We start from the raw sequence: 16,756 nt of genomic DNA on the forward strand, positions 1-16,756 counted from the left end.
TTTATCAGTCTGGGGGTTCTCTAGGACAGGTTTGGGAACCACTGCTGTAGACCCATCCCAAGGATCTATATTACATAGGAATCTGATGTCACAGTCAGATGGGAATAATTATGTTCAGAATCTTATTTCCAAACCAAAGGCGCTGCAGGCCATGAATTATTTACTAAACAGACAAGGCATGCACCTTTTGGAACTGCTATTCTCAGAATTTTGCCAATGGTACCAAATCTGAAACGAAATCAGACCATTTCAGAACTGGCATACAAGAGCATGGCCAACTCCCAGAGTGAACCTCTCTTTTTTTTTTTTCCCCCCAGGAAAATATAAATTGAGAGGTAAAGGGCTTTCTCGTGTGTTGGCAAAGCAGAATCCCTCAATTAAGAGGGATTCGGTTAATAACTCCTGCATGGGAATACATAACTACAATGTAAGCCAGAGGGGTTGGAATGCCCCTTTACAAAGCAGGGTTGGCCACGAGGGCACTGGTTGGAAGGGGAGAGATATCTTCATCTGAAAGTTTTAGAGAAGAGAGCTGTAATTCCTTTCTACGTTTCAAGCCTCTAATTCACGACTGTCATGTCAGGGTACAATGAGGATATGAAGAGTGTAGTGGCGATGAGTAAAGCTGCTGCACTTTTGCCGTGGACAGCTCTCTTTTCAGCTAAGTGTTGGACTAGCCCAGGGGTCGGGAACCTTTTTGGCTGAGAGAGCCATGAACGCCACATATTTTAAAATGTAATTCCGTGAGAGCCATACAAGACCTACCAAATTAATTTACTACAATCCCCTACCCTCCTGACTCCCCCAAGACCTGCCAAAAGTCCCTGGAGGTCCAGCGGGGGTCCAGGAGCGGTCCGGGAGCGATCTCCTGGACTTGGGCTGTCGGCTGCCAGTAGTCAAAATGGCGCCGACGGCCCTTTGCCCTCACTATGTCACTGGGGTCGACCAATGGCGGCGGTAGCCCCTGTGACATAGTGAGGGCAAAGGGCAGTCGACGCCATTTTGATTACTGGCAGCTGACGGCCCTTTGCCCTTACTATGTCACAGGGGCTACCGCCGCCATTGGTCAACCCCAGTGACATAGTGAGGGCAAAGGGCTGTCGGCGCCATTTTGACTACTGGCAGCCGACAGCCCAAGTCCAGGAGATCGCTCCCGGACCGCTCCTGGACCCCCGCTGGACCTCCAGGGACTTTTGGCAGGTCTTGGGGGGGGGGGGTCAGGAGGGTGGGGGGTTGTAGTAAATTAATTTTGGAGGTCTTGGGGGGGCATCAGGAGGGTGGGGGGTTTTGTTAAGATTTTTACTTTTTATTAAAGATTTGTCTGCGAGCCAGATGCAGCCATCAAAAGAGCCACATCTGGCTCGCGAGCCATAGGTTCCTGACCCCTGGACTAGCAGAATACAATAGCTATAAAATAAATACATTTAATAAGTATCAGCAATACACAGAGGGGATAACTTTATAATAGCCTGAATAAATGTTTAAGTGGTAGTTTGCTTTGAAAATTATCCCCTACCTGCACACAATTACACCTGCTAATATATGAGCAGCAGTCTTTGGGAAATTTTACTTGCATACTTTTGAAAGTGGGAAAAGTACGTGTGTAAGTGCTAACCTCTCCCCAACCCCAGTACTGGGAACGCCTCCTCGCCCACTGGAAGAACTTTTTTGTGCATACATGACACATACAGGCGTAAATTTACCTGCATATCAGGCGGGCAATTTGGTGATAAACCTTTTCCACAGGTAAAGCACTGTTTTTAGCTACTAGAAAACCGTCCTCTAATAAAGCTTATTATACTGAATGGAAAAGATTAGCAAGATGATGCAAGCAGAGAAGGATCGCAGGATTGAAAGTCATCTGAAAAGACTATGGTAGAAATTATTTTTCATGGTCTGGATATAGGACTGCATTCAAGTACGTTAGTACCCTGATTCACAAAGGAGCGCTAGGCATTAACACACAGAAACCCCCATTATTTACTGCAGCGCCCTTTTTTTCTAATGGGACCTATTCACTAATAACATATGTTATCACCTAGTTGCACCTTCGTGAATAGGGCTGTAAGAGTGCATAGTGGCACCATGGCATCAGTAGGAAGATATATCCATGATAACAATTTAAAAAAAAGTTTTAGCACACAGAGATATTGGCAGCTTTTTGAAGGCCATAAATTAGCAAGGCCTAACGGTTCTATACCACTTCCTACATGGGACATAAATTTGGTTTTGAATGCTTTGAAGCAGCCTCGTTTTGAACCATGATCTATTCTTTGTTTTTTGACTATCAAAGTTGGGTTTTTTTTTTTGGTTGCTTTATATACAGCAAGAAGAATTTAGTAAGTTAAAAGCTTGTCTTCAAAGCAATGCGTCGATACAGGGGAGGAGCCCTCTATCACGGCTATACCTCCCCTCCCCCCATGAGAAAACATCACAGCTTAGTGCATCCAGGCCTGAATTGGCAAAATTTATCATTGGTTAAAAAAACAAAAAAGAGTAATCTTTTAAATTCAATCTTTTTATTCAATCAGAACAAAAACCAGGCAAAACCAGTTAAAAATATCAACATTAACAGGAGGATGAACTATTTAAGATCACATAATAGTAGTAAAGGAATCCTGGTGCGTTCTCTAAAGTGCGAGGAATTCAGACATGGGTTGCCAAACTGCATGGAGCTTCATCTTCTGGTATAGCTCTACATAAGCAGCAGTTTCATATCTGATTATCATACAAACGGTGTTCCACCAAAAAGTCACATTTAACAAGTCTTGATCTTTCCAGTTCTTGAGTATCAGCTGTAGAGCTGAAGCAGGAAGAATACCTAACATTTTATATTGGATGAGAGAGAGAGAGGACATCTAGAAAGTCATATGATCGCAAAATAACCACCTGAGAAGTAATAGGGACATGAGTGGGGAGAATTTTGCTAACAAACTCCCACATTTGAAACCAAAAAGGGCGGATCTTACAACATTCATATGATACATGTTGCAGTGTACCCTCTGTAGTTTCCTGCCCTGAACATCTTAACAGGGGTCCAGGCAACGAATGCAAAACCAGAAAAAAGAGAGAGTGTAAAATTTTCATGGATTGTGACCAAACTATTTTTCTACTGGAGGAAATCAGGTTGTTTCCAACCCTGCACAACGAAAATGAGATAGGGAATGAAGAAATTTGTAGAGTACAGAAGTTTCATGTCCCAGTGAGTGGAATTTAAGACAGAGGGAATAAAGCGCAGGGGTTTTGGAGCGTGTAAAAGCGAGGTACACTACGTTGTGTGTAAGCTGGAACCACCTATAACACTGAGAACAGGGTAGGGGAAATTTCTAGGTCAGCATCTCAAATGAGAGCAACTGATCCCCCCTCCCCCCCCCAGTCACCTGCCTAAGAGTCCAGAAACCTTTTGCCTGCTATTTGGCCCAATCAGTCCCAGTTCCATCAGTTAGTAATAGGGGAGTGTACCATAATGGAATACATACGTATGCTAGAGTTCCAAGTTCTGCGCGATACAGAAAGTAAAATGTGCAGCCAAGCCAAAGGCAGGAGTTAAGTTCGGCCGGCACCGGGAAAGTGTACAGAAAAGCAGAAAAAACTGCTTTTCTGTACACCCTCCGACTTAATATCATGGCGATATTAAGTCGGAGGCCCCAAAAATAAAATTTTTTTTTTTTAAATTAAAAATCTGCCCGTGGGTTGGAATACGGACGCTCAATTTTGCCGGCGTCTGTTTTCCGAACCCGTGGCTGTCAGCGGGCTCGAGAACCGACGCCGGTAAAATTGAGCGTCGACTGTCAAACCCGCTGACAGCCGCCACTTCTGTCAAAAAGGAGGCGCCAGGGATGCGCTAGTGTCCCTAGCGCCTCCTTGTACCACTGGCCCTAATTTGCATATCTTTATTTACTGAATCGCGCGCCCAGGAGAGTGGCCTGGGCATGCGTCGGGAGAGCGGGCACTCGCCGGCTCTCCCGACGCCTCTTACTGTATCGGCTCGCTAGAGTACACAAAGTCATGTGAGGCAGCCAGCGTATGATTACCTTTTAAAGACTTAGGAAGTCTCATGCTGGGCATCAGATCTAGTGGCAGGGGAGAGACTAAAGCCTTCTGGAGTGCTAACCACTTAGGTGGTGGATGTAAAGCTTCCTCTTCCGAACGTCAGCAAAACACCGTAGCAAAGGGAAAAAGGCATGATGGCTGAGAAAATCGGGAAATCTCATACTCTCTTGATCTTTCCCCAGTTTCAATTTATGCGCCGCAATACGAGGCTGTTTCTTTTTCCATAAAAAGGGAACCAGTAATCCTATCAATTTTATTGTAAAATAAAAATAACCCCCCCCCCCCAAAAAAAAACCCAGGAAAAAGAGGTGGGGACATGCTCAATATGTAATTGATCTGCGCTGCAAGCACCATCTTAATGAATTCTGGCCGTCCCCCACCAAGAGAGATATAAAGGAGACCAGCGGTTTGACGTGTTTTCTGGCGGCTTTGTAATCTTCGACATTAAAGCCTCCAGCATGAGATCAGCACTGGGTAGAAAATGAACACTCAAATATTTGAATCCATCAGGAGACCACTTACAGTTGAGATTGGGAAGGGCGGATTGTACACATACTGTAGACTATTGAGGGGCATAACTTCACTTTGAACCCAATTCACTTTAAAACAAGAAAAAAGCAGAACATTCCTTAATTAGGGCCAAGAGTTTAACTAGGGACTGGTCAGGGTGAGAGAAAAACAGATCATCTACAAAAGCAATGACCTTGTACTCCTGGTCTCCAACAGATATCTATCTCAGAAACTGAGCTTGTTTGGATAGCTGGAAGTAGTGGCTTCAAAGATAAAATAAAAAGTAATGGGGATAGAGGGCAAGCTTGTCTTCTACCCCTCCCTCTCCCAGAGAGGACATTATTGGCTAATATTTTAAGAGTAGAGTTTGTCAGCTGTCAACACTGAAATACACCTGAGATCATCTGCTCTAGGGTGCACTGGAAAAAGTACTTCCAGTTTAGGGTACTTGCACTGACTTTTCTATTTATGCATCTCTTTTAATCAGTTGTGTCTGCATATCTGGTGTTGCTTTATATTTTATGAATTCCTGATTTCCCATTAGTATTTTGATATCCTGTTTTAAGGCAGCACAGTACTGGCCTACCGAGGCTTTTCCAAATTTTGGCACCAACGTTCATTTTCATGATAGGAAAACATTTTTTTCCCCTGGTTTCCATATGTCTCAATAGCAGCTGTTTTCCTCTCTGCTTTCCTATCCAAAAGAATCTTTTCAAAATGGACTGACTAGCTGGACCTTGCTATGCTGTGCTTGGATGTGTCTAGATTTCCCAGATTTTATGGATTTAAATCGCCCTCCAACTGAACATGAAAGATCCACATATTGGGATGAAGCATATTTAAACACAAGCATGCCAAACAGAAGCATAGACAGCGACTGTCACAGGTCCACCTAGATTGCCCGTTTCCCTACCTACGGTGATCTCTGCCATTACTCTGATTTCCCTACCCCTAAGGATCCTGTGTGCTTATTCCATATTTTCTTGAATTCTGTTATTGGCTTTGCTTCTACCACCTCCATTGGAAGGCTGCTGCATGCATCCACCACCCTTTCTATGCAGAAATATCTTTTTTTGTTGTTCCTGAGCATACCTGGGAACTTTAGTGGTCACCCTAAGATTAGTCTTAATTAGTGTGGGTGGAAGGGAAGGAGTATGCAATTTAACTTTCTTCCATTCTCTCTCTCTTCCCAATCTCCCCTCGAAGGATGATCCCAACACCCTCTCCCCAGGCTCGACCAAAGCATTTTTCTTTCCTATACCATAAATTACTCATAATTCCTTGACGTGTTCTCTTGGGGGGGGTCCTATCCCCAACTCAGTGGGAAGCCCTCTGAAGCCTCTCTGTGCCACCCTTTTCTGGATCACGACATAAGATTGGCCCAATTCCATTAGTGTGAAATCATCATTGTCCTCTCTTGGGGCATCACCACACCTAACCTTGATCCACCAAACAAGCGTTACATGCTGCCATGTGGAAAACTCAGGTTCATTTCCCAGGCCCAGCTTCTGCTTTCTGGGATCGCCAGAGCTTAAGATGCTGCAGAGACTGGAGAAGGGAGGGAGGGAGTCTCAGTCTTTGCATGATGGCGACAACTACTGTCCAAATTCAGGGTGCACACGTACTACGGTAGATTCCGGAAGGCTCTTGGGCAAGGACAGGCGTTGTGTTGGGTGGGCTCGAGGGAGAAGAGGGAATATAAAAATTGGGGTGCACCCCCCCACACTGTCTGCGGGCAGTTGCAGATGGGCACTGTGTAGGCCCAACAGAGGCTGGTTTTGATTGAGCTCGCAACCTAAAGGAGCAGCAGGAAACTGAGAACATAACCAAAATAAATTGCAGAATACAGACAGGAAAATACAACCAGGACAATTCCCGGATTCTAGTGACATTCCGTATTATCTCTGCTCAGATTACAATTCTGATCTAGGGGCAGGATACACGTTTTCCCGCTCTAACTGCTGCTTCTCTCCTTTCCGTTGGGGTTATACAGAGTTTCCCTGTTTATTATTTTGTGGGAAGTCTGGGCTTTTCTCTTGTCAGCTTTGGGAAATGCGCCTCTCTCTCAGCATTGGATATTGCACGGCACAGGAGAAAATGCATTTCTGGATCTGTTTCTCCAGTCTTGTGCTTGGATGAAGTCTGGCTTCTTGGGGGTTTCCGTTTCAGTCTTTGTCTGCACATTTCCGTTTCTAATGTGTGGTTCCTCATTCTGTATTTTGGTGATGGGCTGTCTGTGTTCCATATGTTCATCCACAAAACCATTTACAACCACAACGCCAATTGGCTGGAAGAGCCACTCCACTTCACCCCTCCTCCAACTGCCCCACCAGAACAGCACAAAAAGGTATGCTTTACTCCCCCCCCCCCCCCCCCCCCCCCAAGAAGACACATCTCACCTCCACGAGGGAGCGAGCACTCTCTGTAGCAGGGACCTACCCGTTGGAACTCACTACCCCCTGAACTCCGCCTTGAGGCTTGCACCTTCAAATTCAAGAAAAAGCTTAAGACCTGGCTCTTTAAACAGGCACATCTAGCATAGGTCGTCCCGCTTTCCCCTCCATCCATTTACCTGTTATATTATTATGTGTTTCCCTGGTTTATATAGAACTCTTTACCATTTGTACTCAATGCTCTTATAAATTGTTAACTACCATTTCCTTGTTATGTTCGCTTTCTCCATATTTTCATGTTAACTCGTATTTCCTGTAAAGCTATTTAACGCTGCATTAATGTTATATGTAAACCGATATGATGTGTCCCTACGAATGTCGGTATATAAAAAAACATGTTAAATAAATAAATAAATGTGTGATTGAAGGGGACGTGTTCGGCTAGTGTGTTAGTTTGTATGGGCATCTATAGCAGTCCTGCTATCTCGTTTTTTCAACCTGCACCTCTCAAGTAAGAAATATTACCCGTGTTCTAGATCAGGGGTGAACAAACCTGAAGGGTGGGGGCGGGGGCACACTGGCTGCCCAATCAGGGAAGAAAAAAGATGGCCACACCGTCGAGTCTCGGTGCAGCTGAGACACTGCAAGCTCAGGAGGGAGGGAGCTGCCAGAACACAGCGACGTCGTCGTCGTTAAGCATTGCCGCCACGGCTTAGCCAGGCGTCTCTTTCCGTGGGCCCAGGCAGAAGAGCTGCTCTTGTCGCCTTGGGCCCAGGTGGGAAGCTGCTTCTTCTGCGGTAGAACTGGGACCCGGGAAGAGTCGCCGTGGTGGTCCAGAACCAGGAAGAGCTGCCACCCTCCGGCCTCAGCCCGGTGGGGGAGAGTGTGTCTGCTGCCGCCGGGTTCCTACCCAGAGAGAGAGAGAGAGAGGTCACAGCTGTTGCCTACCCGGGGGGGGGGGGGGGGGGGATAGACGTGAGGCTGGGGATGAGATTGGGCAAAGAGGCCAGAGAATGAGGTGGAGAAGAGAGCATAAAGGCAAAAAATATTGAAAGAGTTTAAATAAGCAAATCCAAACCTGAGAAATAAACATGAAAACTAAAAAAAATAAAAATAAAAAAAAATTAGAGAGAAAAATAGGAAACATTTCTGAAAACAGTAAAATAAAAAAGTTGGGCAGGGTGAGATGGAGATCTTGGCTGGCTTTCATTGTGATGTTTGGCCTATGTGTCTGGGTGTGGTGTGGAGTGTATGTCTGTATTTAGTTTGCTTTGGCTTGTGTGTGTGACCTATATGTTGGTGATGTGCTCGTTGTGTCTTTGCCTCTCTCTGCGTCTGTCTGTGCTGTGTGTGTGTGTGTATCTGTCTTCTATCTAGGTGAGGTATCTATGGGTCTCTGTGCCTGTCTGGCTGTTGGATTTCTGTCTCTCTGAGGAATATCTGTGCCTGTGTGTGGCGTGTGTGTCTCTCTGGGTATGGGTAACTGTCTGTGTGTCTGTCTATCTGGGTATCTGCTTTGCTGTCTTGTCAGTCTGAGTGAAGGGTGTCTATATTTGTGTGGGCATAAGATATTTGTTTCCCTCTGTGCCCATCTGGGAATGGGGTGTCTGCCTCTCTGTGCCCATGTGTAGTACTCCTTTCAGCAGCTTGAAGAGGAACAAAATGGCAGCTTAAAGCCCCTGACTGTCTGGCAGTGTGACTGCCCAGTGATTCACTTAGGTATGTGTCTCTGTCTCTGTTCCATCTTGGGAGGGCTCAAAAAATGTGCTCATCCCTGTTCTAGGCCAGGAGTGGCCAACCCTGGAACTCAAGGGCTGCAAATGAATCTGGTTTTCCAGATATCCATAGTGAACAATCATGAGAGAGCTGCATGCCTGCCTACATTTTATGCAAATATAGCTTGTGCACATTCTTTGTAGATATCCTGAAAACCAAATCTGTTAGTGGCTCTTAAGGACTGGAGTTGGTCACCCCTGTTTTAGGCCCTAGTTTCCGAAATCCACATCAGGGGCACCCTTTTTACTCTTGGTACAAATTTCCTAACACATTTTTGAGTCTCTTCTGTGAGGCCTTGCTGGTGCCTCTCTCTCTCAGTACATGCATACATTTTGTCAAAGTGAATATTATTTCTGCACAGTATTGAGGAAAATTGTAGTCTTCTGTGGCCTGAAAGTGCTTGTTTATAGAACTAGAAGTGCAAGCTTTCTGTTGGGGTTCTCTCTCATTCTGTATAGTTTTGGGATAACATGACCAGATCATTTGCATACAGCCAGCATTTGATCTTTGAGTTGCTTAGTTTCTGCCGTGGTGCCGAGCATCTGTCCAATAGATTGGGGAGATCATTGATGTAGGTGTTAAGAGGGTGGGACTGCGACTGCATCCATATCTTACTCCTGACACCTGCTTCGGGCTGTCTGTCAGCACGGTGCTTACTTTACAGCTAATGGATGAAGATGTCGATTTAATTATATTTCATGCCCATCCCCACTCTGATTACAGTTAGAAATATTTTAAGGTTAAGACCAGGGTGCAAAATAGAATCAAAAGTGCTTAAAAAGTGAATAAAGTATGCAAATATTTCCTAAAGGAGGTGTGTTGCATACATATTAATTAGTATCAGTAAGGTAAAGATGTTCAGTGCTTGAGAAGGGCGCTTAGTCTGACAGCAGCTTGACTCATTAAGAACTGAGGTACTTTTTTTGTTGAGGATAATACGGAACAGTTTATTGCTGCTGACATAAATCCCTTTACAATTAATTTGGGTTAGTAATATCCCCATGTTTATTGATTGATGTGATTGACCTCTGATCATGTCTCAGGGGAATTACCACAAAGAAGAATCAGGTTTAATCATTTTTACTAGCGTTTCTTGAACTTATACACTGCTGTGTTTGAGCATCTCATTACTCCTGAGGGAATTCTGCACCAAAAAATTAAAAAACCTACGCACACATTTTCTAAATTCTGCACATTTGTCAAAATAAGATAATTTTTTTTTTTTTTGCAAATTATCATTCTGCATGTCTGTGCAATCTAGTATTTTTATTTAAATAATAGTACAGAAAACAAAGAGCCTTCATATTTCTCTCACTTACAGGCCGATACAGTACAGTGCGCTCCAACGGAGCGCACTGTTAGCCTGCTCTTGGACGCGCGTTTTCCCTTACCCCTTATTTAGTAAGGGGAGGAAAACGCGCGTCTAACCCGCGGCACCTAATAGCGCCCTCAACATGCAAATGCATGTTGATGGCCCTATTAGGTATGCGCGCGGGATACAGAAAGTAAAATGTGCAGCCAAGCCGCACATTTTACTTTCAGAAATAGCGCTGACCCAAAGGTTGGCGCTAATTTCTTCCGGTGCTGGGAAAGTGCACAGAAAAGCAGTAAAAACTGCTTTTCTGTTCACCCTCCGACTTAATATCATGGCGATATTAAGTCAGAGGTCCCGAAAAGTAAAAAAAAAATAAAATTTGAATTCGGCCTGCGGCTGTCGGGCCGAAAACTGGACGCTCAATTTTGCTGGCGTCCGGTTTCCGAGCCTGTAGCTGTCAGCGGGCTCGAGAACCGACGCCGGCAAAATTGAGCGTCTGCTGTCAAACCCGCTGACAGCCGCCGCTCCTTTTACCCGGATCTACCGTGTCACCTAATTTAAATAGAGAATCGCGCACACCGGCGAAGGGCCGGTGCGTGTGCCGGAAGAGCAGGTGTTCGTCTGCTCTCCCGCGGACTTTACTGTATCGGCCCGCTAGTGATTATCTTCTGGCAGAAAGTATCAAACTGTACAGAGAATGTTTACCTTCTTCATTTGAGAATCCGTCCTCTTCGTGACTCTGAATGTTTTTTTCAAGGTTGCAATAGAAATGGGAACACCAGACCATTTCTTTCAGGTAGTATGCTTAACTGTGGTTGGCTTGGAGTTTAAATCTTTCAACAATTTGCAACAAGAATTTGACCTTCTGTCTGCACCTGCCTAGGGAGGATTTTCACCTCTGCCTTAGGAAGCCAAGGAGAGGTGGCTGTGATTCCCTGCTGCTCAGCTAAGCAGGGACAACTGGGACCTGCCAGAGAAGAATTGAGAGTTTTATGTTTTGGAGTGAGTTTTGTTCTGGCTGTTTTGGAATTCTTTTGCCACCAGTTCTTGCCCACTCAGAAAGAAGAGATTTTTGGATTTTGGACACTTCTTGGGCCTTTATCACCAGGAATGCAAACTTTGGTTTACCATCAGAGAGAAAGAGAGATAGATGGTGAGATCCAAGCCCTATGAGGATCCTATCTTCTTACATCTGGAGGATTGGATCTTGCCAGTGCTTTCTTTGCACTGGGTCTGTAGTGCCCTAGGCAGACCAATGTAACACCGCCCAATGCACCCTGAGTTCAAAGTGCCCCTCTTACAGTGGTAGATATATAGAGAGTCATGTTCTTTCTCCCTGCCCGGAGACTTCCCAGCTACGGGCTTCAGCCAGACTCGCAGAGCTAGGCTATTAGCACAGCTGCACTGCCTCCTGCGAGCCTGATCCATGTTATGCTTCTGGGGATCGTGTCCTTTCTCTTCCAGCAGGCTCGCGGAGCCATTATTGATTATTGCCATGACCCTGCCTGTGATAGTGTTCAGAGCGACGGTGTGGCCTGGTATCTGCAGGGTAAAGGGGAGATTCTGCATTCCGCAGTTGCGCAGAATTCCCCCAGGACTATCTCATGTAGTGTCCTGTTGGCGCCACATGCTTCTCTTGGCGTAAGTTTTAGTATCGTGTGACATAGTTACAGTTGATGATAGCAGAAAAAGACCAGATTGACTTACCCATCCTGCCCAGCTGAAATTCTTCTGTTCTGGTTAAATAAGCATACAACGCCTGTACTCAAACCAACACCAATTCTCCCCACGCCCTCTACTGCTCGTAGTATCAGTCTCAAACATGTTGAGCATCTGTTAAGTGCTGGGTTCCACCACCTCTACTTTTAGGCCGTGTCAGGCCTAATTATCTCCCTCTTTGATACTCAAAAGGCCAGCACTTAACCCAACACCCAGCTTCTCCTCCGTGTGTTAGCACTAAACTTTCTAGCGATCCGCACAGCCACCAAAAGCAGGAAGGCCATTGTCCAGAGCATTTGGCCTCCTCATGCTTACTGAAGTCTGGGTTTTAACCATGGTCATTCCATGCAGATTACCCCAGCCTTCTTACAATCCCCGTGCCATCTTACCATGGCTGTTAGGGTCAGAACTGCCGCTCCATGCAGGTTACCTCAGTGTCTTCTTAGAAGCCTGTTGCTGAAGGCATTCCTCGATTTCTTAAATTGCTTTATGGGCGTCTTATGGCGTTTTATGTGGAAATAAAATAAATAATGGTGTTTTGGTAATGCAATCCTTGATTACATTTTCCAGCAGGTTTAGTTTTGCTTGAGTGTGTGTTTTGGTCTTGTTTAAGATCTTCAGGTTTGATCTCTGTGCAAAGATGCTGGAGGTGCTCAGTCTAGATTTTACTTTTCTAGATTGTTACAATTTAATTCCCTTTTTTTTTTTCACCTTCCACAAAGAATTCTTATCTGTGGCCTCTTTAATTTCAGACAGTGTTTTGTCCATGTATGCTGTTTTATTTTATATGAAGGTTATTTTATAATCCTCAGCATGTGCCTGGGGGATGCTGCATAAATCTTCTCTGAGGGGCTTTCTGGGCTTCAGGTTTTAGTTTTCTCATTTTATGCTTTCATATTTCCTATCTTACCATTACTGGGCTGCTTTAGACATATTTTGGTTGGATTTCTTACGACTATCAATATGACTATCAATGAAATCAGTCTGTCTGTCTGAGGGGTCTGGTAAAAGTATTTCTTTATCTCTCTCTAGGGGTTGTCTCTTGGCAGTCTCTTATCTCTCATGTTCGAGTGTCTGGTCACACTCTTTCTGTCTCTCAGGGTCTAGTGGAAGCCTCAGACTGTAGAGAATTGTGGCTGTCTCTCCTAGGCTGGGGTGTCTGGTGGCAGTCTCTCTCTCTCTCAGGCTCCAGTGTGAGGTCCTCTCTTTTTCTCTGTTGGGCTCAGGGGATTGGTGACCATCTTTTTGTCTCTTTTAGGCTAGTAGAAGGTGTCTGGTGGCAGTTTTTCTCTATATTACTACATTCTGTACAGGCACATAAGAGACAGTCCCTTCTCGGTGAACGTTACAATCTAGTAAGGACATGCAGGCAAGGCAAAGAAGGTTCTATGGTTTGCTGTGATGAAAATAGATGGAGAGAGTTAGCGCGAACGTGACGCATGAAAATCAGTGAAAAAAAGAATGACGTGATGTAATCTATATTGTACCCTGTAATCTCTCAGAATTCAGGACTGGTACTTATATTTTGAATGTGTAATTCTCTAAACTCTGTATAAGTAAAACAGCTGGTTGGGAGGGTGGGATAATTTAGTCACAGTCCATATTCTAAATGATTCTTCACGCAAGAACCTTTATTTAACAAAATCTATAGCTAGAAAGAAAAACCTGCAAAGGAAATGTTAAATGCAAAAAAAGAAACAGAACCTCTGTGGTTAGCCTAGCGCACTCCATCTTCTTCGTGAGTGAAGGTTGGCGTGAAGAGTGGGTCTTGTTTCTTTCGCAACTTGTCCTTCGTTGGAGATCCCATAGCAAAACAACCAGGTTCTGACCAGCTTCAGTGCAGTAAATCGCTAACGAGTGTAGAAATGGGCTGTCTTTAATGACCCTCATTGCCTAGGTAGAGTGATCGGGACAGCACACGCTTCATCAGCTGCCCCAGGCACTTACTGTATCAGCCTATCCACATCAGAGCTATATCTGCCTCTTGGGTGCCCTTGTGGGGGATGGGGGAAACAGGAGCTGGGCATGATGGTTGGGTGAGGGGAGAACGACACCCCCTTTTCTCATGGCATGTCTCCTCTGTCTCGGTGGCACACTCCTGAGTGGTGGTGTCCCATTGCACCCGTAGGGTGCAGGGGCAGGCTATCGCTAATTCTGCTTTGTAGCCTAGCGCTGCTGGCTCGCAAGCCCCCTTTAAGGGATGCTACTGCTTAGAAAGTGTGGCTGGAATAGAGGAAGCAGTGCACCTTTTTATTATGGCAGATCTTTAGAGAGGGTCCAGCCGCATCTTCCTTCTCCCCTTCAGCCCATGGAGGATGCGTCCCTTTAAGCCAGGGATTCTCAACCCATTTCTCGGAGCACACCTAACCAGTCAGGGTATCCACAATGAATATGCATGAGAGAGAGAGAGTTGCATACAGTGGAGCCTAGATGTGCCCCGATGACCTGGGTTGAGAACACTACTGAGTGCTGCTGGGCAACTTCCTATTCTGCCTAGTTGGAAGTCAATAAGATTATCTACCTAGTGAAGGGAAGTGAAGCGGCAAGATTTGCTCTTACATCACTTTAGGTGATAAACTCTGTTTCTACAGCGTAAAGAAGGAACTGAAAATTCTCTGTGTGACCTTGCTCTTGCAGATGGCTGGGGTTAAAGCACTGAACTCTTGGCACGTGCGAGTTCTAGTCCCTTTCCCACCTCTGTCAGGGCTGGTGCGTCCCAATGGGTGAACTAGGAGGTCGCCTAGAGCGCCAGCCATTAGGGGGCAGCAAAGAGCAGCAGTGTGGTGCCGCAAGCGGAGCCCATCGCACTCATGGCCGAGAGAAGCAGAGCCTTGGCGGGGCATGTGCGGCATTGTGTGTGTGTGTGTGTGTTTATATGAGAGAGCAATGGTTTTTAGTGAAAGAGAGGGAGGGAGCCTGTGTAAGGCTGCGTGTGCAAATGAGTCAAGGAACCTAAGTATCTGAGTGAATGAGGTCAGGACCGGAGCTGGGGCCTGGACTGGGGGTGGGGAGGGGGGCGGGAGCAAGACAGAAAGTTTGCCTAGGGCGCCTAATTTTAACCCTTGCACCGGCCCTGCCCTCTGTCTGTCTGTCTGTCTGTCTTTTCAAGTCACTGCCAGTCTGGGTGGGATATGAACTGACAGTTTATGAACAGGTTGCTCTTATACCCACTGCAGTCCACAAGAGTCATTCAATTCCTGTAAGAGCACAGATGAAACTGAGACTGTAAGCCTTGCGCTGTGTATTCTGCACATTTGGCAGGCAGAGTTTAATTGTATTTATTTTCCGCTTTTCAGTACTTCAAAGCGGATTACGTTCAGGTACTGTAGTTAATTCTCTGTCCCCAAAGGGCTTCCTGTAGCTGTAATGCTCCTGGAGAAAACTGGACTTTTTGCAGGTTGTAATGACTTTCATATGTCCCTGCTTCAAACCTGCAAAGAACCCAGAGCCCTTAATGGGAAATTCTGTGTTGTCTGAAATTCAGCGGGGGGAATAACTTTTCTTTTTTTTCCTTTGTGAAAACAAAATTCTGCATTGAAGCTTTTTCTGTTAGAGTAGGAGTGCCTAGGGCTGACTCGGTAGTCGTCCTGCACACCGCCATGCGGAGGGACCTGGATTCGATTCCAGGGGGGGGTGGATCTTCCAGTCACTGGGGGGGGGGGGGGGCTGGGGATGCTGAGGAGGTAGCACTCGCAGCCCCTGAACAGAAAGAGTTGAAGTCACTGTGCAAGACTGACCCATCCTGACTGCAGGGTTCTGGCAGGGGTCCTGCCACACACGTGGCTTCCTGCAGAGGACCGTTGCAAATAATCTAAAAATGGGATTTTACAATAGGGGGTAAAAAAAAAATCCCTGGGTAGATGTGATTGAAAGCTCATGGTTCCGTAGCCCAATAAAGGCCAGTTCCAATTTAACTGTAACATCAAAGGAATAGGACAAAACTACTGGGCCAGAAAAAGAAAAAAAAAAATTTGGGGTGCACGTTGGCCCTCTGCTATGTGTTTCTGGATTACTAGTTTTATGTTCTTATAAACCTCCTCCAAGATAACAACAGCAAGGTCATTGTTTGACCTATCTTTCCTTTGCAGTTCCCGTGAGAAAAATGCATCTTGTATCTTCTGGCACTGAGTAGAGTATATATATTTCTTTTGTTTTGCTGTCGTAGGTTTCTTGTGCTGACCTCCTGCAGAGTTTATCATCTGATTTCTCTGGCTTTGCTGGGGCTTGTGTTTGTGCAGATGATGAGGGATTTGGTTCTGTCCAGGATAAGAGGTAAGGCAGTGCAACCTTCCAATGTCTGATGTGAGTATGATGCTGTGCCACATGTATTGGTCTTCCTCATGTAACCAGCTTGTTATTTGAAGTGTTACATTTAAAACTTCTCTTTCTGAGTAATATATTCATCATCCTATCCAAGAGTGAAAATTTAGTTTTCAAAATGTATATCTTCAAAGTACATGGCAGCACTTCAGACGGCACACCTTCTCAGTTCTCTCTCATCTCTCACAGAAGAAAAACAAATCTGCTTTATTTAGTTCATTATACATACTGGGGGCTATGGAATACAGCTCATGCTGAAAATAAAAAAAAAGTTTAGTATGGGCTTGGAAAAAATTTTTTACTTGCCTGTTAAAAGCCACTTTAAATGAGCAATGCTACAAGATTTAGTGTGAGTGCGGTAAAAAAAAAAAAAATGTCCCTAGTAGCATGGTTGCAGTATTCTTGTGCTCGGAAGGCTGAAAATGCATTGGATTAGCAGCATGACCATGTTTCTCAATGAGAGGGAGCTAAGTAGCCTGAGCATGCCAAACTGACATGCTCAACGGTCTCTGGTGGTCTCTTGGCTCCTGCTGACTTTCAGCCAAGCCTGGCACGTGGGGATTCCTCATCAGTGCAAAGGGAAGAATTGGGAGCTTTCCAGGAGAGCAGAAAGCTGACATCCGGATGAGAAGACACCTGGCACAGGAGTAAACCTCGAGCCATATTCATG

At 45.3% G+C, this 16,756-nt stretch overlaps 1 protein-coding gene across 1 annotated transcript in view; it reads left to right on the forward strand.

The window, feature by feature from the left end:
• Positions 1-16,756, forward strand: part of RETREG1 (reticulophagy regulator 1) — a 302,227-nt gene that overhangs the window by 12,012 nt on the left and 273,459 nt on the right. The window contains exon 2 of the mRNA XM_029590332.1: positions 15,932-16,038. Within this exon, the coding sequence (XP_029446192.1) occupies positions 15,932-16,038 (107 nt within the window). The remainder of the gene's footprint in view (positions 1-15,931; positions 16,039-16,756) is intronic.

Source organism: Rhinatrema bivittatum, chromosome 2 (genome assembly GCF_901001135.1).
Source record: "Rhinatrema bivittatum chromosome 2, aRhiBiv1.1, whole genome shotgun sequence".
Lineage (NCBI taxonomy): Eukaryota > Metazoa > Chordata > Amphibia > Gymnophiona > Rhinatrematidae > Rhinatrema > Rhinatrema bivittatum.